This window comes from Nomascus leucogenys, chromosome 17, assembly GCF_006542625.1.
Source record: "Nomascus leucogenys isolate Asia chromosome 17, Asia_NLE_v1, whole genome shotgun sequence".
In the NCBI taxonomy this organism is placed as follows: Eukaryota; Metazoa; Chordata; class Mammalia; order Primates; family Hylobatidae; genus Nomascus; species Nomascus leucogenys.
This window is the reverse complement of record NC_044397.1, coordinates 29,366,904-29,392,846: the sequence shown is the minus strand read 5'-3', so window position 1 is coordinate 29,392,846 and position 25,943 is coordinate 29,366,904. Positions and strand designations below refer to the sequence as shown.

At 40.3% G+C, this 25,943-nt stretch overlaps 1 protein-coding gene across 1 annotated transcript in view; it reads right to left on the bottom strand.

The window, feature by feature from the left end:
- Positions 1 to 25,943, bottom strand: part of SDK1 (sidekick cell adhesion molecule 1) — a 965,381-nt gene that overhangs the window by 629,697 nt on the left and 309,741 nt on the right. The window contains exons 2-3 of the mRNA XM_030795976.1: positions 22,466 to 22,625; positions 1,865 to 1,971 (exon numbers count right to left, since the gene is read on the bottom strand). Coding sequence (XP_030651836.1) covers positions 1,865 to 1,971; positions 22,466 to 22,625 — 267 coding nt within the window. The remainder of the gene's footprint in view (positions 1 to 1,864; positions 1,972 to 22,465; positions 22,626 to 25,943) is intronic.

Here is a 25,943-nt window from a genome sequence, read left to right as displayed (position 1 = left end):
AGTGGCTCACACCTATAATCCCAGCACTTTGGGAGGCCGAGGCGGGCAGATCACCTGATGTCTGGAGTTCAAGACCAGCCTGGCCAACATGATGAAACCCTATCTCTACTAAAAATACAAAAATTAGCTGGGCGTGGTGGTGGGTGCCTGTAATCCCAGCTGCTCAGGAGGCTGAAGCAGGAGAATCACTTGAACCCAGGAGGCAGAGGTTGCAGTGAGCCGAGATTGCCCCATTGCACCAGCCTGGGCAACAGAACCAGACTCCGTCTCGAAAAAGAAAAAAAAAAATCTAAGAGCTAGAGATACAGAACAGAAATGAAAACATAATTAAGCAAAATTCAATTTTATAAAACAGAGTTTAACATAATAATTTTGAAGCTCTTCTTAAAATATAATTTAGGTATTGATCTTTACTCTATTTAATGATTACATTTTCAATCATTCAACTGAATAAAAGTTCTCAATTATTCTGCAACATTCTTTGGCATCACAATTTAGAAAAACTTAAGCCTTCCTAGTGATTTTAAAAAGCATCAAACATGTTTGGCATCTCCACTTCACTCAGTCATTAGGCTTATGGTAGAATAACTAGATATTATTTTATTTCATCTACTCACACTGAAAGCTACAAGCCTTAATTGGGGTTAAAATGACAAATGAGGAAATTCTGTCATCACCAAATAGTACAGCCCAACTCAGGAGCTCTTTTGTTCTCTAAAGTTTATAATGATATATTAAAATGTAATTTAACATCTTATAACATTTTTTTGCTTACTTTTAAACAAAGAGAAATTTTGGTAGTACATTCAGAATATAATAAAACAAGCCAGGCTCACTCTTGTAATCCCAGCACTTTGGAAGGCTGGAGCAGGAGGATCACTTGAGGCCAGGCATTAGAGACCAACCTGGGCAATACAGAGAGATCCCTCCCCTACCAAAAACAAAAGAAATTAGCCAGATTAGCCAGGCATGGTGGCACACACCTGTGGCCCTAGCTACTCAGGAGGCTGAGGAGGGAGGATCACTTGAGCCCAGTTCAAGCTTGCAGTGAGCTATGTTTGTGCCACTGCACTCCAGCCTGAGAGACAGAGATAGACCCTATGTCAAATATATATTTATTTATATATATAACATATATCATATATATGACATATAATTATATGTTATGTCTCTATTTTATATACACACATGTATATAAAATAAAGCATACAGTCCATTTTTACTCTTCATAGATTTTGAATTAGAAAAAGGACTAAATACTTTCATAGGCCAAGTTTGCTCTCCTTTCTCCTCAAGACATGAAAATTTAAGCTTCCTGCATTCTTGATATCTCCTTCGTTTACTTTTAAAAGTTTCATTCTCCAAAATGGATCTGCTGAATAAGGAATTAATAAATCACTATCACATGAATACCATCGGGGATGCTCACTATACATGTACCTTTTGTGGTGCAGCATAAAGATTTCTAAACAAATTGTCACTGGAAAGAACTGACAATGACGAACTTTGACCTAATTGGGTTGAACTTTATACTTTAAAAACATTTTGAATCCAAACATAGTACAAGCTAAGAGCAGCTGATTCATAAAACAGAAGGCATCCCATTCACTTTTTCGTCCTCCCCAGGGCCTCGTAGGGTCCTGAGGCTTTTCAAATGAAGAAAAGTGCCCTTTGCCTCACCAGCCCCTCGCCTGGCCAGCCATGCTGGCTGCTTACTTATCTCTACTGAGTTTAGCAATTATTCTACTCAAAATAGAACCAAAGATAAAAATTCAGTTCCTACAATGGTGAAAAGGGATTCTGATTCACTCCTCAGCGACACTTTGTTCTTTAACATTTGGACATCTCCTTACTGTACACATACATGCGACTTGAACTTCTGATTTTCTTTGCAGGAGTGCTCCCATTCTGTTTCGCACCACGCAGCGGTAAAACCCAGCATCCAGCTTCTGCAAAGATGGAATAATATACCTGTTGAATAGCAAAAAGATGTGTTAATGCTTATATCCAGTGTTTAATGGTTATATCTAACCATCAGATGCCATTTTATCAAACAGCACTGGCATCTCATCTAGTATATGCTCAACAAATATTTCATTTTTGGTAACCTAGTATCTGTGCAATCCTTCCCTAACCATGACACTAACTAGAACCACCGTTTATTTCTTTTTTTTTTAATTTTATTATTATTATACTTTAAGTTTTAGGGTACATGTGCACAACGTGCAGGTTTGTTACATATGTATACATGTGCCATGTTGGTGTGCTGCACCCATTAACTCGTCATTTAGCATTAGGTATATCTCCTAACGCTATCCTCCACCCTCCCCCCACCCCACAACAGGCCCAGGTGTGTGATGTTCCCCTTCCTGTGTCCATGTGTTCTCATTGTTCAATTCCCATCTATGAGTGAGAACATGTGGTGTTTGGTTTTTTGTCCTTGCGATAGTTTGCTGAGAATGATGGTTTCCAGCTTCATCCATGTCCCTACAAAGGATATGAAATCATCATTTTTTATGGCTGCATAGTATTCCATGGTGTATATGTGCCACATTTTCTTAACCCAGTCTATCATTGTTGGACATTTAGGTTGGTTCCAAGTCTTTGCTATTGTGAACAGTGTCACAATAAACATACGTGTGCATGTGTCTTTATAGCAGCATGATTTATAATCCTTTGGGTATATACCCAGTAATGGGATGGCTAGGTATAATGGTATTTCTTTATTTCTGAGATTATCACACTGATACCTGTCTCCCCAACTGGGCTTTAAGTATCACCCAAAGCTAGGATCTACTTCTGTCTTGTTCATCATTGTAACCATGGTATCTAGCACAGTGCCATGCACACAGGAGATAGAACTCACAACTGGTTGAATGAGAAAGGTTAAATAATTAAAAGTCATTGCATTTAAACTAGCCCTCTCAATCAAAAATCATTTATAATTCTCTCTTTGTAGAACATCAGAATTTCCAAAGATTCCTAGAACTGTTAACAGTCTTAACACAATGTCTTGTGTCACTCCACATGAAGGGGCAAACAACACTTTCAGGATGAGATACAGAACTCGTCAAGGCAGAGAAAGCAATGCCATCAGGGCATCTCTCTCCAGTCACTGATGTGGACATCTCTCAGCATAATGTATTCACTTCCTTTCCTTACTCCTCCATGTATGCCCTGGTGTTAACTTTAAAAACTTTTTCAGAGGTTAAAAAGTCATTTCATTTGTATTTTCCACTTCTGTGACTATAAGTAATCATCCTTCAAATCCATGCCTGTCTACACTTTTTAGTATAATTTCAAAGGAAAAAAATAATTAAAAGATACAGTTTCTATAAAAGCCTTGCTTTAGGTTTACTGCTGGTTTTGTAAATTAGGATGTTTTAAAATCCACCAGCAAGTAAAGATAGGTAATCAACCGCCACTTGAAATGAGTCTTACAACTCCGGAGCCCACACCTTCTAAGCTGCCCAAGATGGTACAGTAATTGAGTTCTTGGCCACATTCACAGACAAATTAAGAGTAAGGTGTGAGCAAACTATATAGCTAAGAAAGAGTTAATATCCAAAACACATGAGAGGCCGGACGTGGCGGCTCTTGCCTGTAATCCCAGCAATTTGGGAGGCTGAGGCAGGCAGATCACTTGAGGCCAGGAGTTTGAGACCAGCTTAGCCAACATGGTGAAACCCAGTTTGTACTCAAAATACAAAAATTAGCCAGTGTGGTGGCACACGCCTGTAATCCCAGCTACCTGGGGGGCTGAAACAGGAGAATCACTTGAACTAGGGAGGCGGAGGTTGCAGTGAGCTAAGATTGCACCACTGCATTCCAGCCTGGGTGACAGAGCAAGACACTGTCTCAAAACACACACACACACACACACACACACACACACTCTCTCTCTCTCTCTCTCTCTCTCTCCATCAGGAAAAAAAAGCTTAAAAAAAACCTTAATTTTAATAAGGGCAAAGACACTAGACAGACATTTCTTCAAAGCCACACAAATGGTGAACAGGTATATGAAAACGGGCTCAATGTCCCTAATCATCAGGGAAATGCAAACCCAAACCATAATGAGATGTCATCTTACTCCTGTTAGGATGGCTACTATCAAAAAATGAAAAACGCATGTTGCTGATGACATGGAGAAAAAGGAACTACTGTACATGGGAATGTAAGTTGATGTAGCCACTATGGAAAAAATGTTTCTTACAAAATTACACATACAATGACCACATGACCCCCAAATCCCACTTCTGGGTATATTTCCCAAGAACTGAAAGAGGATCTCAGACGTCTGCACTCCCACGTCTACTGCAGCATTATCCACAATTAGCCAAGACATGGAAACAACCCAGGTGTCTGCTGAGGAATGGAGAAATAAAAGATGGTGTATACACACAATGGAATATTATTCAGCCTTAAAAAGAAAGAAATCCTGGCATTTGCTACATAGCATGATGTCCTGCAGGTTCATCTAAGTGAAGTAAACCAGACACAAAGACAAATCCTACCTGATACCACTTATAAGAGGAATCTAAAATAGTCCAGTTCATAGAAGCAGAGTGTGAAATGGTGGCCACTAGCAGATACAGGGGAGGGGAAGCGGGGAGGAATCTAAGGGCAAGAAGTTTCAGCCATATGAGATGAGTGAGTCCTGCAGAGCTTCTGTGCAGCATAGCATTTACAGGAATCATACTGTATTACATATTTTAAAGTTTACTAAGAGGGTAAGTCTTATATGTTTTTATCACACAAAAATAATAATGAAGAGGGCAGGAGGAAACTTCTGGAGGTGATGGAGAGATTTACGCCATATATAGTGGTGAAAGTTTCATGGGCATATAATTATCTCCCAATTCATCAAGTTGTATACATTAGATATGTACAGCTTTTTCTATGTTGATATTAAAAAATAAAAACGAATGTATGCATGTTGCAGTTGAATAAGGTACATCATATTTGAACAAAAAACAAAAGAGTAAGACGTGAGGTTTGGATGCTTTTCACATATGGGAAGGTGTCTACCATAAGAAAGAAAGGGAACCAGCCTGGACAATATGGCGGAACTCTCTCTCTACAAAAAAAATACAAAAATTAAGCCAGGTGTGGCGGCATGAGCCTGTAATCCCAGCCACTTAGGGGCTGAGGTGGGAAGATTGCCTGAGCCCGGGAGGTGGAGGTTGCAGTGAGCCAAAATCGTGCCACTGCACTCCAGCCTGGGTGACAGAGCCAGATCCTCTCTCAAAAAAAAGAAAAAAAAAAAAAAAAAAAAAAAGGAGCTCAAATAAGAATAGATTATTTTCCAAAAAGGGGAGAAGAAAACAGAGTGATGGTACACTTTACCCACCCACAAAGATGTTCCAGTAATACTTGTCTACAATTTCCTTTTACAAAGTATAACCATAGAAACTTTTTCAAAATCGAGTAAAAGACAAAGTGTATGCTATGCTGTATTTGCTCAGTTCCCAAGCATACCTTGAATCACTTATATTCAACTAATTGCTCATGTTTTTATTCAAGTATGCGCAATTAGGCAACCTGAAAAAGGAACTGATAGGCATAATTTTAAGCGACTAAAACATTTGGACAACACAAGTAATTCAAGATTAAGCAAACATTAATCAAACTATGTTTTCCCCTCTGATAATCTTCCTGAGCTCTTAGGGAAGGATTAATAAAATCTTTTATAAAGAGAAAAAATATTGCTGAGTTGTAATCTTAAACTTTTTATTCTTTTATGTGGAATGGTTCATCTAAAACAAAAATAATTAGCGAATACAATCACAATAATGTCAAAATTGAACGCAAAGAGCCAATGCCATTTATTTAAATTACAAATCCAGACCAGGAGTATGTGCGGCTTTAATTACTACATGCTGTGATTATAACAGAGGGGAGTTTTGCAATTAGCTTAAAACAAAGTCGACAAAAGTTTTTGGGAAGAAATAGCACAAGTCATTGCAGTATGTATTTGAAATACTACAAAGACAGTTTTATCATTGCAACATAACCATATTTATATGATTGCTCATTCTACTTTTTCCTGTTTTTCAGTACCTAAATAGGTCTTAAATTCTTATGAATTTCTATAGTAATCCTACGTACTAATGCACAAAAATAGAACTGCTTTCAAACAACAAGGAGAAATAGAGACAAAATTGAATATTAAGCATATGCTGTTTTGTACCATCTCTTTAGTCTAATGTCTCACCAGGGAAAAAAATATGAAAAAAGTTGCAAAGTCCTCCACCTATTATGGGAATTCCTACACAAATTATGTTCACCTAACAGATGGGAATATTCATTGTAAGTCTATTGTTTATAAACACACATTTTTAAGCAGGCAAAGTTTCCTGGCTCTTTATAAGAAAGTATGATAAAATCTTAGCACCATATGTCACTAAAATATAGAAAATGCCTGTTCCTATTTCAAATCAACACAGCAGGGAATGTTTGCATTCACTCTATCAAGGCAGAATTCTACTCAACTAACACAGTGTTTTCCAGGACCAGTTCATTATCAGGAATGGCAAAGAAAATAAAACACAAAATCCAAACAAAAACCAAGGGCTTAAATGTCCATTTCTGCTAATAGGAGAAAGCCTCAGTTGTGACCTGCATCTCTGAGTGGACCACTGGACCAACCCTAGAATTTCTTTAGGAAGCAGCATCGGGTCCATCTCAGCCCAGGAACAATTGCTTGGACTACACATCTGACATTTTCAGTCTATCTAGGATCTGAACCACTTCCCTATATTTAGAGAATTCTCCACCCTATGAGCTTTTGTGGAGATGGGGCTTATCCCAAATTAAAGGCTGAAAAGACCACATCTGGATATTCCCAGACCACTCACCTGCCTCTACAGGTACCAGGTCTGAGACACAGCACGGCCAATTAGACACATTTGCTCTGGATTTTTAAATCTGGGGCTGGTGATGCCCAGGAAGAGGGCTAAAGGAGAACTCATCTGACAGCAGTGGTGGTGGGGGCACAGTGGAGCCCTAGTCCAGGGGAGTAGGGGAGTATCCAGTGCCAACTGGGGCAGTGGCTCAAGCAGTGATGGCCAGTATTTGGGGGGGTCAGCAGCAGGACCCTCATAGGACCAGTTCTGGAGTGACTGTAGCTTACTCTGTTCCTGCCCAATCTCCAGGCTGCCCAGTGACTGATTCTAAGGGCACCCCAATATCCATGCAACAGCTCACGCAAGAGAAAGTTGGTTTCTGTGGCTTTAGAACCCTTCAAAATTCCACACCCTAGAACATAGCCAAAATAATTTTGGCTGAAATATATTCTAAAGTTACTAGGTGCTCACCACGGTCATAGCAAAACCTAAATAATATCTCGTAGAATCATTTCTTTTTTCTGGAAAAAAAAAAAAAAACATGGCTCCCTGGTAAACCACCAAAAATCAATGGAAGATAAAGAATCCCCTAAAACTGGGACACATGTACCTGTTATAAGAAGTTCTCTTGAGTATAAGCCACTAAAATTTTAGGAAACATCTGACAAAATATTACTTTAGAATACTGTTCAGCAGTCCTTTCCAAGCACTGCCAGATGCTATGACTGAGTCTACCTGTCACAGGCAAAAACCACAGCTTCAGTGCAGAGGAGAACATTTATACTTCCCCTAGGTGGTCAGGGAACCTAATTTGATTCATAAGAAAAAATTTGCATATTTGTTAAAATTAGACGTAAGATTTTTCTTTTTCAGAGGTGGGGGGACTGTCAATATTCATTTTATGTCACTTTAGATAAGACTATTCTCCACAACTGTAATTTTTATGCTGGCATGAAAATATCTCTTTTGCATGAAAATAAGCAACCAAATTCTATAATAAGCTTTTATACTTTGGACCAAAGCCTATTCTTATCCTTAAAGTGAAAAAAAAAAAAAAAAAAAAGGGAGGTTAAGGTAAAAATAACTGTAAGCCATTTATGTCCTTCTTGGAAATACATCAATTCTCTTTTTGGAATGGCATGATAAATAATTTTCAATTTTATTTTTATAAATTTTCTAGATGAAATTTAAAAAATCCAAAGTGGGATGAGTCTATAGCAGGTTTTCTCCTGAAGCAAAATAATGAAATGAAAAACCCAGACTGTGCCATAACAAAGCTATCTCAGAAAAACACAAGGAAAATTCAAACTGAAATTTGTTAAGAAAGAGATATATATGTGACTTTGATGGTGTATACAGCTCACTAATAGGCCCTAGGCATCGGGCAAGCTGAGGTTATGTTTTTAGTTCTTTCAAAAGAAGTAATCAATATGAAGTTAAATTAAACAGTATGGTAACGATGGAAGCTATACAAAGGGAACGCAATATTTGTAAAAGTTATTTAATTGTATTTTATTTATTTCAAAATTCATATTAAATTGAGAAGGGCAATAAACAGGTCCCTGTGTGGGAGGGTCTATGGAATTTGTAGCACTGGTTTTGGGAATATAAATCTGGCGAATATAAGCTCTCCTGATATCAATTAGATGTTAATCTTCCATAACTTTTTATTGATGCCATACCATGAATGACTACATTTAAACTTTATCTTCATTAATAGTTATGAAAGCCAATCCAAAGACTTAAGAATTAATGTTGAAATGTTCCCAAGACTCCTCCTCTGGGATTCCCATTTATGTGACTTTCTCTAAAATAAACAATGCTTTGGGGATCATTCATTCTTCATTCATTCCTACTTTTCCTTATTAAATCAGGGGCAGAAAATGTGCAATCCATATTTAGTGAAACACGAACAGATGACTAGAACCGTCTGTCAAATCTACTGTGAGCATTAATTGCTCTCTCAAATCAGTAAAAAAGGAATTTCAGAAAATCTTCAGGAAAGAGGACATTGCCTTTTCTTAGGGATAAAAATCTTTTATTGCATGTCTGTTGACTTAATTCTTTGTAATGCCAGGTTCTCTATGAACATAAAAGTTGGGGACCATTATATCAAGGATTAAAGTATGAAGGCAAATGTTAGTTTCTACATAATCAAAAAAATCCATTCCAACGCATAATGGAAAAAAGACCTAAACCACTCTATTAAACATTATAAGCATGAGCAAATTAAAAACATACATTTTAAAAGCTTCCACTTGTCTCACTTGGGAGTATTTGCCAACAATGAATTATGTTACAGAGTTGTTTGGTCAATTCTGGCAAGGTCTTCACTTAGCTTCCACAATGATCCCTAAACAAAGAACCAATAATTATCTAAATCCAAATCATTTCCGATGAGAACCTTAAAAAGCCTAATGCTAATTCTGCCTCAGAGATTATCCATAAACATTCATATCTGTTATGACCATACAGAGTTCCAAAAAGCAGTCAAACTGAAGCCAGAAATAAATACAAAAAACACTCAACTTTGTAGGGAGAATATGAACATGAGGTCACATCACATTAATATTATGGATCTAAATTAAATAAGATAGCACCTGCTGTCCTTGCTGTTGAAAGCTAGGCAATTCATAGAGGACAGGAGCAAAGAGGAGTTAACTAGAAAAAGAGAGCTGACATAAACCAAGGTTAGGAAAATGAAAGCTGAACATCAAGATGGACAACTAGAGAAATTAAGCCCTTTTCAGGAAGATGTAGATGGGAGTCACACACAATTAGGTTGGGTGATGAGGAAACCGACTGAGAAGAAAGTTCCCAATTAAATATAATAGACTTTCTTCTTGGTAAGTACAGAGAGAGCTCAATAGATTAAAATAAGACAAAACAGAAAGCATGTAGAAGCTGAGTGTGGTGGCTCACATCTGTAATCCCAGCACTTTGGGAGGCCAAGGTGGGCGGATCACTTGAGCCCAGGAGTTCGAGACCAGCCTGGGCAACATGGTGAAACCCTGTCTCTATTAAAAATACAAAAATTAACCAGGCGTGGCAGCATGTGCCTGTAGTCCCAGCTACTCGGGAGGCTGAGATGGGGGGATCACTTGAGCTGGGGTTGCGGAAGTTGGAGTGAACCATTGCACCACTGCACTCCAGCCTGGGCAACAAAGTGACACCCTGTCTCCAAAAATAAAAAAAAATCTTGTAGAGAAATCTTCCCTACAGCTTAGTGATTAATTTTAGATTTTAGTTATGTAATTTGTCTCAGGGTCTTGAGCCTAAAGAATATCACCAAGGGAAAAGTTTGGAAAAAATGGACCTGTTAATAATATTAAGCCTTCAGATATATAAACACAGTGTATCTGCCCATTGATTTAGGTCTTCTTTTTCTTCTCTCTTTCAGCATTGTTTTGCAGTTTTCAGTGTAAAGACCTTACAGACCCTTTGTCAGATTTATCCTTACTTCAGATTTTTTTGTACTATCTTAAATTTTTTTCTTCTTCTTCTTGAGATGGAGTCTTGCTCTGTCACCCAAGCTGGAGGGCAATGGCAAAATCTCGGCTAACTGCATCCTCTGCCTCCTAGGTTCAAGGGATTCTCCTGCCTCAACCTCCCAACTAACTGGGATTACAGGTATGCACCACGATGCCCATCCTACCTTAAGTTTTAAATATATAATTTTCAGATTTGTTTGCTAGTACACAGAAATATAATTAATTCTTATATGTTGATCTTCTATCTTGTAATGTTGCTAAACTCACTTATCAGCAGCTTTTTTAAAGTATATAACATATTTTCTACATAAATGATCATGTAACTTGAAAATACAGTTTTACTTCTTTCTTTACAATCTGGATGCCTTTTATTTCTTTTTCTTGCCTTATTGCACTGGCTGGTAACTCCAGTAATTGAGATTTGCAAATTTGAAAAAATTATTTCTTCAAATATTTTTCCTCCCACTGCCTCCTTTGGGGATTCCAATTACACATCTATTAGGCCATCTGAAGCTTTCCCACAACTCTTTTGTGCCCTTTTCATTATGTTTGATTTTTTTTTCTATCTGCCTTTTATTTTGGATAGTTCTATTGCTATATCTTTATTAGTATCTTCTTCTGTGAAGTCTAGTCTCCTGATAGTCCCATCCGGTGTTTATCTCACACATGATTTTCATCTTTATAGGTTTGATTTTTGCCTTTTTTGTGTTTTTTGTGTCTCTACTTTGATCATATGCAATACAGTTATAACTGTTTCATTATCTTTCTCTGTTAATTCTAGTAAGTGTGTCAGTTCTGGCTTGGTTTCAATCAATTGATTTTTCTCCTGATTATGGGTCATGCTTTCCTGCATTTGTATATGCTTGATGATCTTTGATTAGATTCTAGACACTGTGAATTTTCCCTTGTTGGCGTACTGGCAATTTTTGCATTCCTATAAATATTCACTAACTTTGTTCTCTGATACTGTGAAGATATTGAGCAATAGTTTGATCCTTTTGGGTCTTGCTTTTCAAGACTTGTTAGGCAGAACCAGAGCAGTATTTGGTCTAGGGCTAATCATTCTCCTGACCCAAGACAACTCTGTGCAGGCTATCTGATAAACTCATGAATATGAGGTTTTATGGTTTGGCTGGTGAGAACAGACACTCTGCCGAGTCCTGTGTAAGCACAGGGAACTATTGCCTCTGATCTTCTTGGATAGTCCTTTCCCTTGCCTGGGGTAGTTTTCTCACATGAATGTGCTGATGAATATTCTGCCAAATATTAAAGGGGGAACCCTCTGGAAGATTCCAGCATTCTTTCTCTGTGTAATGCTTTTTTTTTTTTTTTTTTTTTTTTTTGAGATCAAGTCTTGCACTGTAGCCCAGGCTGGAGTGCAGTGGTGAGATCTCAGCTCACTGCAAACTCCGCCTCCTGGGTTCACACCATTCTCCTGCCTCAGCCTCCTGAGTAGCTGGGACTACAGGCACCCGCCACCGTGCACAGCTATTTTTTTTTTGTATTTTTAGTAGAGATGGGGTTTCACCGTGTTAGCCAGGATGGTCTCAATCTCCTGACCTCGTGATCTGCCCGCCTCAGCCTCCCAAAGTGCTGGGGTTACAGGCATGAGCCACTGCGCTTGGCCTGTAGTGCTCTCCTATCCAGTACCCTGCCCTTAGAAATCTAGCTGCCTTGATCTTTCCAAACTCTCAGCTCTCTTCAACTCAGAAGGTCCTCTAGGTTCTGCCTGGGTCTTCCTTCTCTGTGCCACAGCCTAGAAATCCCCTCAAGGCAGTAAGCAGAGGGCAATCACAGGGCTCACCTTGTTTGTCTTCCATCTCTCAGCGATCACATTCTTTGACTGCTTGATATCCAATGTCTTGAAAACAACTATTCATATTTTTGTCCAGTTTTACAGTTGTTTCAAATGAGGCAGTAAATCGGATCCCAATTACTTTATCTTGGCCCAGGTTACCAGTTTTTAGGGAGACAAAGAGGAAGAGAGGACTCGGCCATAGAATTAGACAACAGTTCTAGAAGCTGCCCTTTCACGTAAGCCATGTATCCCAGCATACAGAATGTTGCCAGAGATATCTGTTGTGGACAAGGATGTTGTGGGGAGTCTCTAGCAGCCCCAAAGAAGAGTCAAGCACGCATCCATAAGGTTCTGGAATAAGATTATGCCTTCTGCAGAGGGGAACTACATACACTGAAGAGCAACTTCTGATGTCCTTAGGAGAAACTGAAGTCCTGACCCCATAGGTATTAAGAAAATATGCCAGCCTGGGAACACAGTGAGATCCCATCTCTACAAAATATATATATATTGTATATACATATATATATACTCTAGCCTAAGCAATAGAGCAAGACTCTATCTTTAAAGAAAGAAAATATGCAACTGGAGATAAGCATTATGAGGGAATTATTAACAGAACTATGTAGCCATAAGAGTAAGACTACTCTCTCAGTTATACACAGGCCCCACCAATTGATAGAACAGTTAAACACTCAGGCCTGGGATTATACAGGGGTCACCTTGATCCGGAAAACGAAGATGTCACACTATAGCCTTACTCATGCGTGGCCAAAGGGAGCACAGTGAAGGAAGAGCCTTCCAAGCAGACAGAGCTGCAAGTAGTACCTTTGGTCCTTAACTTTGAATAGGGAGAGATTCGAGAAAGAAATGGCTTGAGAATGGATGTAAAGAGACACTTCGGCAGTGACAAATGGCTTGGCTGATGGGAAAGAGACCTGGGAGAAACAGGACTGGAAATTCAGAAACAAGAAAGTCATGTTAATAGCCGAATGGGGGTGGGTGTAATATGTGGATTTTTTTATATCACTAGAGAGCACCTACTTCAGATAAGGCACTCATCAATCAATTGAAGAGGATGACTCAACTGTGGGTGTCATTTAGATTTCTTCTCAACTAATAAAATGGGACATAAATCGGTCATGTTGGCAAGGACTGAGGCTATGAATGAATCCAACAGCAACAGCTCCTCCTCACCAAAGCTAATCTAGCTTTTGCCAATGCCAGATGCCAAACCTGGCAACAACAGAGACTGATGATGAACCCTCAGTGTGACATGATTCTTCAAGCTGGCCACTTGTGACTGGATGCTTATATCTGACCTTTCTACCATGGAAACATGCAGTGGCTCTTCCTAATCAAACTCAGTATCTCCTCTGGATATGGATCTGCCTTCTCTGCTCATTGACTCGGCCAGCACCACAATCTGGGAGCTTGAATACCTACTATACGCATGGCAGCCTGCATAGAATTGTCCCAGATCACGGACTCATTGTACTTACTGAAGGAGGTATGAAAACAGGCACTTTCCCCAGGGGATCCGGTAGGCCTAGTAGATATTACGTCACCTGGAAGTGGCCACACTAATAGGATAATAGGATTTGGAACAATGCCTGGTAGTGTTGGCTGGACATGGTGGTTCACGCCTGTAATCTCAGCACTTGGGGAGGCCGAGCTGGGTGAATCACTTGAGCCCAGGAGTTTGAGACCAGCCTGGGCAACATGGTGAAACCCTGTGTCTACAAAAAAATAAAAGAATTAGCTGGGCATGGTGGTGTGTGCCTGTACTCCTAGCTATGTGGGAAGTTGAGGTGGGAGTATGAACTGAGTCCGGGAGGTCGTGGCTGCAATGAACTGTGACTGTGCCACTGCACTCCAGCCTAGGCAACAAAGCAAGACCCTGTCTCAAAAAAAAAAAAAAAAAAACTGTTGAACCTGAAGTCAAGATATGATCAGCCCCTATCCTGGCCATCTACTTGTTTTTTCCCCAACTTTAGGCTCTTTCGGATTACAGATCTGAGTTCTCCGGGGGAGAGATTTCCTACAGAAGAAAAAGGGACCCAGATAATTTGACTCTCTAATTCATCCTAGTCACTTTGTGCACTTCATGCCAGTGGGCTAGTGAAAAAGAAAGGTGTTACTACTACACTGATGGAGGTAAATGACTCTAATTACCCTGAGACACTAGGGCTGGTGCCACACAGCAGAGGTGAGGAGGAGAGAAGTCAATGGGGTATCTCTTAGTACTCGCAAGACCAGCTGCAATTAGAGAATCCGCGGCACAACAAAGGCAAGGCAACTAAAAGCTGAGATGAGGGCCTGGGCCACCCAGCACCAAGCAAATTCGACTAGCTGAAGAGCAGGCTGAGAGTTATGCATACCTAGAATGGGCAATTATAGCCTTGAGACTTGGTCCAGTAAGAAAAATAGCTTGTTCTACTAATTCTCTTGAATAAAGTCCTTGTTAGAAACTACAGCTGACTATCTTCTTAGAAGGGACTCTTTCATGAATTAGACTTAATAGCAGGTACAAGTTACACTGAGAAGGAATAGACTCAATTTTGTCCTCTTACACTCCATTTTATTTATTTTTATTTCTTTTATTTTTTGAGACGGAGTCTCACTGTCGCCCAGGTTGGAGTGCAGTGGTGTGATCTTGGCTCACTGCAGGCTCCGCCCCTCGGGGTTCACGCCATTCTCCTGCCTCAGCCTCTGGAGTAGCTGGGACTACAGGCGCCCGCCACCTCGCCCGGCTAATTTTTTTGTATTTTTAGTAGAGACGGGGTTTCACCGTGTTAGCCAGGATGGTCTTGATCCCCTGACCTCGTGATCTGCCCGCCTCGGCCTCCCAAAGTGCTGGGATTACAGGCATGAGCCACCGCGCCTGGCCACAATCCATTTTAAAAATCCTTTTGGTCTGGAAGTGGTGGCTCACACCTGTAACCTCAGCACTTTGGGAGACCAAGGCAGGAGGATGGCTTGAGACCAGGAGTTCAAGACCAGGCTGGGCAACATAGCAAGACCCTGTATCTAAAAAAAAAAAAAAAAAATAGCTAGCTGTGGTGGCATCCATTTGTGATCCCAGCTACTAGGGAGGCTGGTGCAGAAGCATCACTTGAGCCTACGAGTTCGAGGCTGCAGTGAGCTATGATCACACTACTGCAGTCCAGCCTGGGCGACAGAGAGATCCTCTCCCTCAAAAAAAAAAAAAAAGGAAGAAAAATCCTTTTAGCTCCACCTTTTACTTGAGCTGCTGCTGTGGTCAACACTTCCAGGCAGCCCTGAGTAGCTTTATGGTGGTGCAGCTGGCATCACTTTGCCTCAACCCATGCCTCATATTTCTTGATTCCTGTCCTGGGGATTCTCTGGCACCACAGCCAGCAGGTTTAGCTGCTTACTAATGCTTGAGTTAATTAGAAATGAAGGCTAATAACCATGGGGCCCATATTTATCAGCCAAGTACAGGAGCTGATAAATATTTTCCTCTTTCACCCATTAGGGTGGGCACTTCTGAGATGCGTTTCATAAGACTCCATAGAAGTTCCAAACAAGATTGAGCTCCAGCCACTTAGAGTGACTGCCAACTTGATAAGAGATCCCTGCACTGGTGCTTCCTTCCTCCCTGCTTCATTCCCCTGCCTTTACACCTGCTTCCTGGGATGACATTCACAAACAAAGAAGGAGACGCAAGTTTTATCTCCGCCACTGTCATCAGGAGATCCCAGGTTATTAGAGACAGAACTGTCTGATTCATTGCAAATATTGTCCCAGTTTGTTGCTTGCCTTTAAACTTGTAAGATTATTTAAGCATATGGGCAATTAAAAATTTTGTATCTTTTATACAAAACTTGTAAATATTTGCAAATTTATCTGTGATCTGTTTCTGGTGAAGTTTCTCAATGCTTTTGTACTTTGTCCTGGTATAGTCTGAGATCATTCAAATATTCCCTTTGTTTACGTTTCCATTTTTTTATATTTAATTGTTCATTGTATCTGAAATTTATTTTGATGTTTAATGAGGATCTATTTTGAATGTTGTTTGCAAAAAGTTGTTTTTAGCATTGGTTTGAGAACTCATTTGAATATATATATAATTTATTTTTATTTTTGAGACAGAGTTTTGCTCTTGTTGCCCAGGCTGGAGTGCAATGGCATGATCTCAGCTTACTGCAACCTCCGCCTCCTGGGTTCAAGTGATTCTCCTGCCTCCCGAGTAGCTGGGATTACAGGCATGCACCACCACAACCAGCTAATTTTGTATTTTTAGTAGAGATGGGGTTTCTCCATGTTGGTCAGGCTGGTCTCGAACTCCTGACCTCAGGTGATGCGCCCGCCTCGGCCTCCCAAAGTGTTGAGATTACAGGCGTGAGCCACCGCACCTGGCCTTGATTATATATTTTTTATAAATATAATGGTGTGGTTCAAAATGCTCCTCTGGCATATTAATTTTATACTATTAACATGTTACTTATTATGGCATTCTAACATGCCTTAGGTTCTAGAAAAAAAAAAAATTCCTCCCCATTATTCACTCAATGTTTTGAAAATTTGTTGGTATTCTTCTGTTTATATTTCTAGATGAGCTTTAGGAAAACTTCATCAGTTACTTCCCCAGAAAATCCCATTGGCATTTTTTATTAAAATATCCAGGCCAGGTGCAGTGGCTTACACACCTGTAATCCCAGTACTTTGGGAGGTCAAGGCTGGCAGATCACTTGAGGCCAGGAGTTTGAGACCAGCCTAGGCAACACAGGGCAACCCCACCTGTACAAAAAATAGAAAACTTAGCCAGGTGTGGTGGTGGGTCCCATGGTCCCAGCTACTTGAGAGGCTGAGGCAGGAGGATTGCTTGAGCCCAGGAGGCTGAATCTGAAGTGAGCCATGATCACGCCACTTGCACTCCAGCCTGGGCAACTGAGTGAGACCCTATCTCTACAAAAGAAAATCAGTTATTGAGATTAGGTTTCTGAAAAGTTCTACTGATGTTAGGCTAAAATTCTATGATGGCTTCGAAGGAACTGTAATTTTTATAGCACATGGGTTTCCTACATAAGGATCTTTTTTTTTTTTTTTTTTTTTTGAGACGGAGTCTCGCTCTTTCACCCAGGCTGGAGTGCAGTGGCACGATCTCGGCTTACTGCAGGCTCCGCCCCCCGGGGTTCACGCCATTCTCCTGCCTCAGCCTCCGGTGTAGCTGGGACTACAGGCGCCCGCCACCTCGCTTGGCTAATTTTTTGTATTTTTTAGTAGAGACGGCGTTTCACCATGTTAGCCAGGATGGTCTCGATCTCCTGACCTCGTGATCCACCCGCCTCGGCCTCCCAAAGTGCTGGGATTACAGGCGTGAGCCACCGCGCCTGGCCAAGGATCTTCTTTTATATCTCATTACGCACTTTCCATGTGGGTTCTACTCATTTCTTATAAAACTTATTCCCAGGTATTTCATAATTTTTATTGATACTGTGAAATGTGTTTGCCTTTTTATAAAACAAAAGAAAAAAATAAATTTTCCCTTAAGCATTCTTATTTTCCCTGGAATAAAGCAAGAATAAACATCCATCAAATTTCTATTTTTATACTGTCATAGAAATTGAACCACAGAGGCAGGTTACATAAGAAAACTATAAAATTTTTAGGAGTTTAGAGTATACAATTATTCCTTCTGTTACAATAATAAATATTGTGCCTAGCATTAAGAAATTCTTAGCTTATGTGTATGTATATGTTGAATATAATTACAAAATATTTTTTCATTCCAAAGTAGAAAATAATTTACAGTAAATGCTTTCTGAAAAGAATACAAATCCACCTAAGACATCTATGCAAACTTAGTTTAATTGCTGAATTACCATCAACTTGCTAATGTAGTACCTGTGCCAAAATGTAGACATGAACATCAATATGAAATGTAACATTTGAGGCCAGGCATGGTGGCTCACACCTGTAATCCCAGCACTTTGGAAGGCCGAGACAGGCAGATCACTTGAGGTCAGGAGTTCGAGACCAGCTTGGCCATCATGATGAAACCCCTTCTCTACTAATAATACAAAAATTAGCCGGGCATGGTGACACATGCCTGTAGTCCCAGCTACGCGGGAGGCTGACAATCGCCTCAGACCAGGAGACGAAGGTTGCAGTGAGCCAAGATCACTCCACTGCACATCAGCCTGGGCAACAGAGTGAGATTCCACTTCAAAAAAGGACAGACAGACGGATGGAAGGAAGGAAGGAAGGAAGGAAGGAAGGAAGGAAGGAAGACATTTGAAATTCACTGTGTGGTGTGTAATACACACAGCAAAGAAAATGCTATTTTTTTTTTTTTTTTGAGACGGAGTCTCGCTCTGGAAAATGCTATTTTAAGTCAAAGCTAGAAAAAGTAAATGTAGTGTTTGCTCTTTATAGGGTTGGCATTTTCATAACTGACACCAAAGTGGGGAAAAATAAATAAGGGTCCTGTTAAGGTGGGAAACAGCTACCATTTTCATAAAGTATCCATGTTTTTTTCATTTGAAACTTAGTAATGTCTCATGAAGGCTAACATATGATAAATGAAGGTGCTTATTGGAAGGAAGTAGATGAAAGAGTAATTTGAAAAAATAGCATGAGATTTTTAGGCAGGTTTTATATCTTGAAAAAAAGAAAAAAAAGATAGCAAGATATGATAGATTCCTGATAACCCATCTCAGTGTCTGAGGCCCTCGTGGAACATAATATAATTTATTACAAATATCCCAAACAATTCTCGCTTCAGAATCACCCATTCCTCCTTATGTTTCCTGTGTCATAGTAGTGAAGCACACAGCTTATGTTAGTAGTCAATATATAACAAGTCACTCCCTCAATCTTGCTTCAATACAACCAACAACATTTTTGTCTCCTCGTGTGTTTCCAATGAACAAATACATTTGCGAGGGCTCCTAAGAAGAATGCAAATAGAGTTCCACCTCTTCCTGTAGTTTTAAGTTGACTGCAAATTGTCTTACGAGTTTGAAAGGTTGCATATATAATAGCTTATTGTACATTTTGGCATTTAAAATAAAACCGTTACACCATTTTTTTTAAATTTTATTTTTGGAGATGGAGTGTCACTCTGTAGCCCAGGCTGGAGTGCAGTGGCGCAATCCTGGCTCATTGCAACCTCCGCCTCCCGGGCTCAAGCGATTCTCCTGCCTCAGCCTCCTGAGTAGCTGGGATTACAGGCACGTGCCACCATGCCTGGCTAATTTTTGTATTTTTAGTAGAGATGGGGTTTCGCCATGTCTGCCAGGCTGGTTGTGTCGAACTCCTGACCTCAAATGATCCGCCTGCCTCGGCCTCCCAAAGTGCTGAGATTACAGGTGTCAACCACCGCGCCAGGCCTACACAATTGTTTTAAATAGAAATGCTGCTTGGCTTATAAAGGTGTTATGTCCCAATAAACTTATCATATGTTGAAAATATCCTAGGTCAAAAATGCATTTAACATACCTACCCTCACAAACACCATGGCTTAGCCCAGCCTATATTAAGCATGCTCTGAACACTAATATCAGCCTACAAATGGGCAAAATCATCTAACACAAAGCCTTCTGTATAATAAACTGTTGAATGTCTCATGTGACTTATCAAATACTATAAAGTAAAAAACAGAATGGTTTCTCACCTGTGTCAAGTCAAAAATTTGTTAAGTTGAACCATCATAAGTTGGGGACCCTCTGTATATTCAACAATATGCAAATAATAGTTTGAGACCCATATTATCCATTTAAAAATCAAAAGAATTATTTAATAGTGGGAACTTTGATATTATTCTGTCTTACTCTTGCACCCCTGAGAGAGAGTTCCACAGGAAGACTCAGATAAGGGACACGTGTGCTTTCTCCTGGGATGGAGGAGAAATCACTATTACAGGTGGTTGGAAAAGAGAAATCGCTTGGTGCCTACACAAAGGCCTATTCTCAAGGAATTCGATTTCAGAAAACATCCATGTGGAAACTGAAGATCTAGGAAACAATTCCTTTCCCACCATGCAAGGCGTGTAGCCTGGCCGCCAGCCTGTCACACACTATCCACATCATGCCTACTTCTTATTAGGAAGAACAATCTGGGTTCTTTGAAACTCCATTCCTTTCTTTCTGGGGCATACAAAGCACTATGTAACTTAATTTTTATGAGAACCCTCATAAAAATGAGGGTGATGTGGGCTTCACTGTACTCATTTTTCCAATGGAAAAAGATCAACATGGTTAGATAACTTGCCCAAAGTCACACCGGTAAGCTGAAGACCAAGTCCCTGAACTCCAGTCATCTGTCGTCAGCCACTACTCAAACATGGTTCTCAACTCTAGGTTCACTTTTTCTGTTTCTGCTTTCTTACACCCCTTCTAACAAACCGAGCCTTACGATATCACATGGCAATAATGTGTAATGCTGCCTACGATCACTAGAGCCTTAAATGCTCACAACACTCCACATGAGGAGGGATCTTTCCCATTTTGCAAACGCTTACGTTACTCTCTTTTCACTTACGGGAGGGCTCATGGGCCACCTGCCTAAAGTTATAACACCATTGCTCAGGTGCAGTGGAGCTGGATTCCGCTAGTCCTGGGATTCAGGACTGTTTGATTTCAACGTGCTATGATCTACTATGATAAACTTCTCCCCGAGTGTAGATCCCCCGACAGGGTAGGCCCAATAATGTAAGCAGTCACACATTCACTTGTTTAAAGCATGGGTGGGTGATGGGAATGGGCAGAGCACGTGAGGTGCTACAAGGGAGGGGGCTGCCAGAGAGCACCAAGGAGAACTAGGGAGTATCCATGCCTTTGCTTGAGGCAGCTCTGCTCAGCCGCCTGCTCCTGACTGGGGCTGCAGACCAAGCAGCCAGGCCTTCTGACTGGTCTACAGAGGCTGGGAAGCAAGGTTTTTACAGAAAATCTTACAACTGTCAAATGTTGGCAGCTAATAAAAAAATATGCTGTGGCTCACACCTGTAATCCCAGCAATTTGGGAGGCCAAGGCAGGCAGATCACCTGAGGTCAGGAGTTTGAGACCAGCCTGGTCAACATGGTGAAACCCCATCTCTACTAAAAATACAAAAATTAGCCAGGTATGGTGGCTCACGCCTGTAGTCCCAGCTACTTGGGAGGCTGAGGCAGGAGAATCGTTTGAACCCAGGAGGTGGAGGTTGCAGTGAGCCAAGATCGTGCCACTGCACTCCAGCCTGGGCAACAAGAGTGAAACTCCGTCTCAAAAAAAAAAAAAAAAAAAAAAAAAAAAAAAAAAAAAAATGCTGTAAGCATTCCCATATGTATTTTTAATTGATTTTTAAAATACAAACACACACACAACTGACACACACATAAATTCTGAGCAGGCTGACTGTGGTTCCATGGACCACCATATCACAACCTCAGAGGTAAAGAGAGTGAGTGGGTGGGCTATTCCCCATTTGAGAAGCTTATTATTCCACTTAAAATGCCTCTGTACAGCCCACTCTTTCTTATTTCATCTGAAGAAGAACATGGCATCACTGATTTTGCTGATTTGCTGATTGATGGTGGGGCCTCCTGGACTTTTCTGGCATGCTAGTTCTCCATCCTGCACAGAACCACAGCATCTATTATCATCCTCCAAAGTATAGCCCCGTAAAGCTCTGAAGCGTGGTAAGACCCTGAGGCTCCAAAGGCTGTGCCACTGCCTCCAGGTGAATCCACACCTTAGTCTTATCCTGATCTCGTGCTCTGCCCCAGGTTCAGGCCCTCTGTCCCCACATCATGTCCACCCCATGTGCATCAGATCCCTGGTGCCTGGCATAGTGCCGGCCACATGGCAGGACTTCAATATATACTGATTTTTTGCTGCTGAATATAGAGGCTGTATGCATGCCCATTCTCCATGATTCCATCCATCCCTATCTCCACTTGAAAACAGCTAGGAAAGACTTTTGCTGACTACTCAGAGCTCCAGAAGCTACCAAACTAAAGATCTGTTTAAGTATTTGTGCCTAGATAGGAGCGATACTTGTGGGTGGGGCTGTTGCCCTTGGAAAGTAAACGTATCATACTAAAGCTGTTTTTGGCATTGCTCTGTAACCATAGGTTTTTGTTGCCTGATAATTTCACTAATGGGCTTACTTTTACAAATATAATGATAGACTTCCTAGGTGTAAACACAACCTACATGAGAATGGTAAATCACATTCTAATTACATACTCAAATCTATTCCTTTAATCTTGAATGCATTAGAAATTCAATCCAATATTTTCACTCATTGTGCTATTATGACCAATAAGGCAAGTATTCCAAACACATCAATTGAAATGGGATCTTATTTTCAAGCAATCAATTACTTATATTCGCTGCTGTAGGTGGTGAGCTCACTGTCATTACGCATCCACTTGAACTCCAAAGGCCAGCTCCCTTCAGCAAGGCAGGTGAGAACAAGGCGGTTCCCTTCCAGGTGGATCTGTGGTAGGCCTGGCTCCGTTTTAAAATATGGAGCGACGTCATCTGAAATATTAAAAAACAAAACAAAACTGAAGTACGCATGAAAGTGGCACTCAGCTAATTAATAAATCTATTATTTAAACAAACCTATATTAAAATGAAAGTGATGGCGATTTGGCCCAATTAAGAAGCAAATAATCCTTTACCAAACCCTGGAAACATGCAATACCCCAGATAATATTTCAAAAAGCTGAAAGCTCAATGATACTTGCATTTGAAAGCATCTGACAGGTTCATCCAAGTTATTTCCACTTATGGTTAATAGCTTATTGAAGGGACACATCGGACAATCCCTGTACATTCAAGCCTTTGGTTTTAACTAGGCAATCTATTTGCGAGAAAACAGTCAAGTGTATGCAGGCTATAAAAGAGAAGTTTCCTCTATAACCTTCAATTTGTTTTAAAAAAGTAGGATAAGCAAGATTAACATACATACATAAATGACATGAATTGCAACCTAGCTTTCCTTTCATACACACGCGGAAATGGTCTCTCCTGGTGACTTTCAATGAGATACAACACAGGAAACTCGTGGTATATTCACATAATGGAACAGCGCACCGCAGCGAGAATGGAGCAACAATTGCTACACATAGCAACACGGGTAAATCCCACACACATCAAGTAGAGTGAAAGAAGCCAGAGAGAATTTTCAAAAAAGCTTATAGCATGTGGTACTATTCAAAAGTTCATAAAAGTTCACAGCCAGATAAAACTAATCTATGGTGTCAGAGGTTAAGGATAAGGGTTACCTCTGAGGGATGGGATAGCAATGGGGGTGAAGGTAATGGGATGGCTTATGAAAAGCAGGTCAAAATTTATTTCCTGATATGGTTACAAAGGTATATTTACTTTGTGAAAATGGACAGAATACTAGATATGATTTGTCAATGTTTTGTAGATCTGTTTCAATGACATTTTTTAATATGGATGCAGCACACTTGGCTTCTAGCTCTAGCATCACTAATTAGCTACATGATCCTCATCAGGACTTACAGGTTTTTGTTTCTTCAACAGCAAAATAAACAGGATTATATGACTCCTCATTTTTCTACAAAAGTCCCCCAAGATCCACCTGAATAATCAGCTTTCTAACTTTCATTCAGGCCTCCTCCCTCTCTGCTCACAGAGAGCACTCCAGGCACACTTCACTTCTTGCACATTTAAACCCAAGCCAAGCTCTTTCCTAGTGTTATGATCTGAACATCCCCTCCAAAACTCATGATGAAATGTGATGACCATTCTAACAGTAATAAGAGGAAGGACCCTGAGGATATGATTAGGTCATGCAGGCTCTACCTTCAGGAATAGATTAATGCTGATATTGTGGGAAGGGGTTAGTTATCAAGTTAGAGGGGTCCTAATAAAAAGGATAAGTTGGGCCCCCATCCTCTGTCTCATGCACTCCCTTGACCTTCTGACTTCCATGACAGGATGATATAGCACAAAGGGCCTCCCCAGATGCACTGCCATGTTGTTGAACTGTCCGGCCTCTAGAACCATGAGTAAAATACACTTCCATCATTTTTGAATCACCCAATCTGTTACAGCAGCAGAAAACGGACTGAGACACCTACTGTGGGGCCTTCACACTTGGTCTTTCCTCCACCTAGGATGCTCTGTGCATGCTCATCTTTTCTCATCCTTCAGGTTAACTAAAGCTCCTCCCACACAATATGCCCTAACAAGTCATTATGTTTATTCCATTCACAATACTTATCAGATTCTGAAATTAAAGTTTTGTAGGTTACTCTGCAGTACATTAGTCTTGATCACTTCTGAATTCCTAGCACCTAGAACAATGCCAGGAACTAAGGGGATATGTAATAAATATTTGTTGAATAAATAAATATAATAACACAAACATCAGCAATAGCTAGTATTTATTATTTACTATGTGATGGAAACCATTCTAAGTGCCTTATATATACATTAACTTATTCTCACAAAAGCCCTACAAAATAGATGTCATCATTATACCCATTTTAAGGATGAATAAACAGAAGCATGGAGAAGTTAAATAATTTGCTCAACGCTACCCAGTTAGTAGGCAGTGAAGTCATGATTTAAATCCAGATAACCTAGCTCCAGAATCTACCAATCCTATATATTTTGACTCCAAATGACATACATTTCTCAATACAGAAAATTTCTTTTCAAGAATTCATACCCAACTTTAAATTTTTGGTAATTTATTTGTGACATTACTAAGCTGTTCTTATAAATTACTGTACATTTAATAAACATCAAGTAGCACATTAGAAATGTTAACATTGAAGCTAGTTGCACATAAAACTATAGTGCATAAACTGAATATATAGAATTTAAATATAAATATACAGGTTATTTTGTCATTTTGTTGATCACTATATTCCATCATAATCGGTATATTAGTAATACAATATTGCCAACCTCTCCCAAGTATTTATTCATTTATTCATTCAAATAAATAAATGTTAAATTGCATCTATGAGTATGGCAAGAACTTACAGTAGGAGATTTAACCTAGTCAATGAGATGAAATGCAGGAGCTGAGAACAAAAGTGTTGGCAGCATTCAAAACACTTAAACAGGCCCTCTGGTAGGAGCAAACATGGCAAGTACCCTTGGGCAGTATGAAACACTGAACAGCAAGCCTTGCTGCAGGTGCAAAGAGAGTGACTGGAAGCGGGATGAGCAGGGCCAGGTTGTGCAGGACCTTGCAGGCAGGGCCAGCACGTGTTCTGGTTCCCATCCCATCCTTGTGTGATTGTCCATGGTGCCCACCTCACATTCAAGTGTTCGAGTATTAACAACATGTGTGGTCACCCTATTTATAACCTTGTAAAAAGTAGTGTCAATATGATGATGATGATGATGATGATTAGCTCTTACTACAAAAGGACAGCCAGTTGTGGTGGCTTATAGGCAACACTTTGGGAGGCTGAGGCAGAAGGATTGCTTGAGCTGGAGCGCAAGACCAGCCTGGACAACACAGTGAGACCCCATCTCCACAAAAAGTTTTTAAAAAATTAGCCAGTGTGGTGGTATGCACCTGCAGTCCCAGCTACTAAGGGGGCTGAGGTGGAGGGATTACTTGAGCCTAGGAAGTCAAGGCTGCAGTGAGCGTGCCGTGACTGTGCCACTGCACTCCAGTCTGGCAGCCTGGGTGACAGACCAAGACCCTGTCTCAGAAAAAAAAAAAAAAAGACAGCAAAAGCCTTTGAAGAGGTTGTGTGATTGTGTTGTTAAAGGAACATTCTGGCTGTAATGTGAGAAGGAATAAAAGAGGGAGTGGAGTAGTGGGAGGACGCCAGTCCAGAGACCACTGCAGTGATCTGC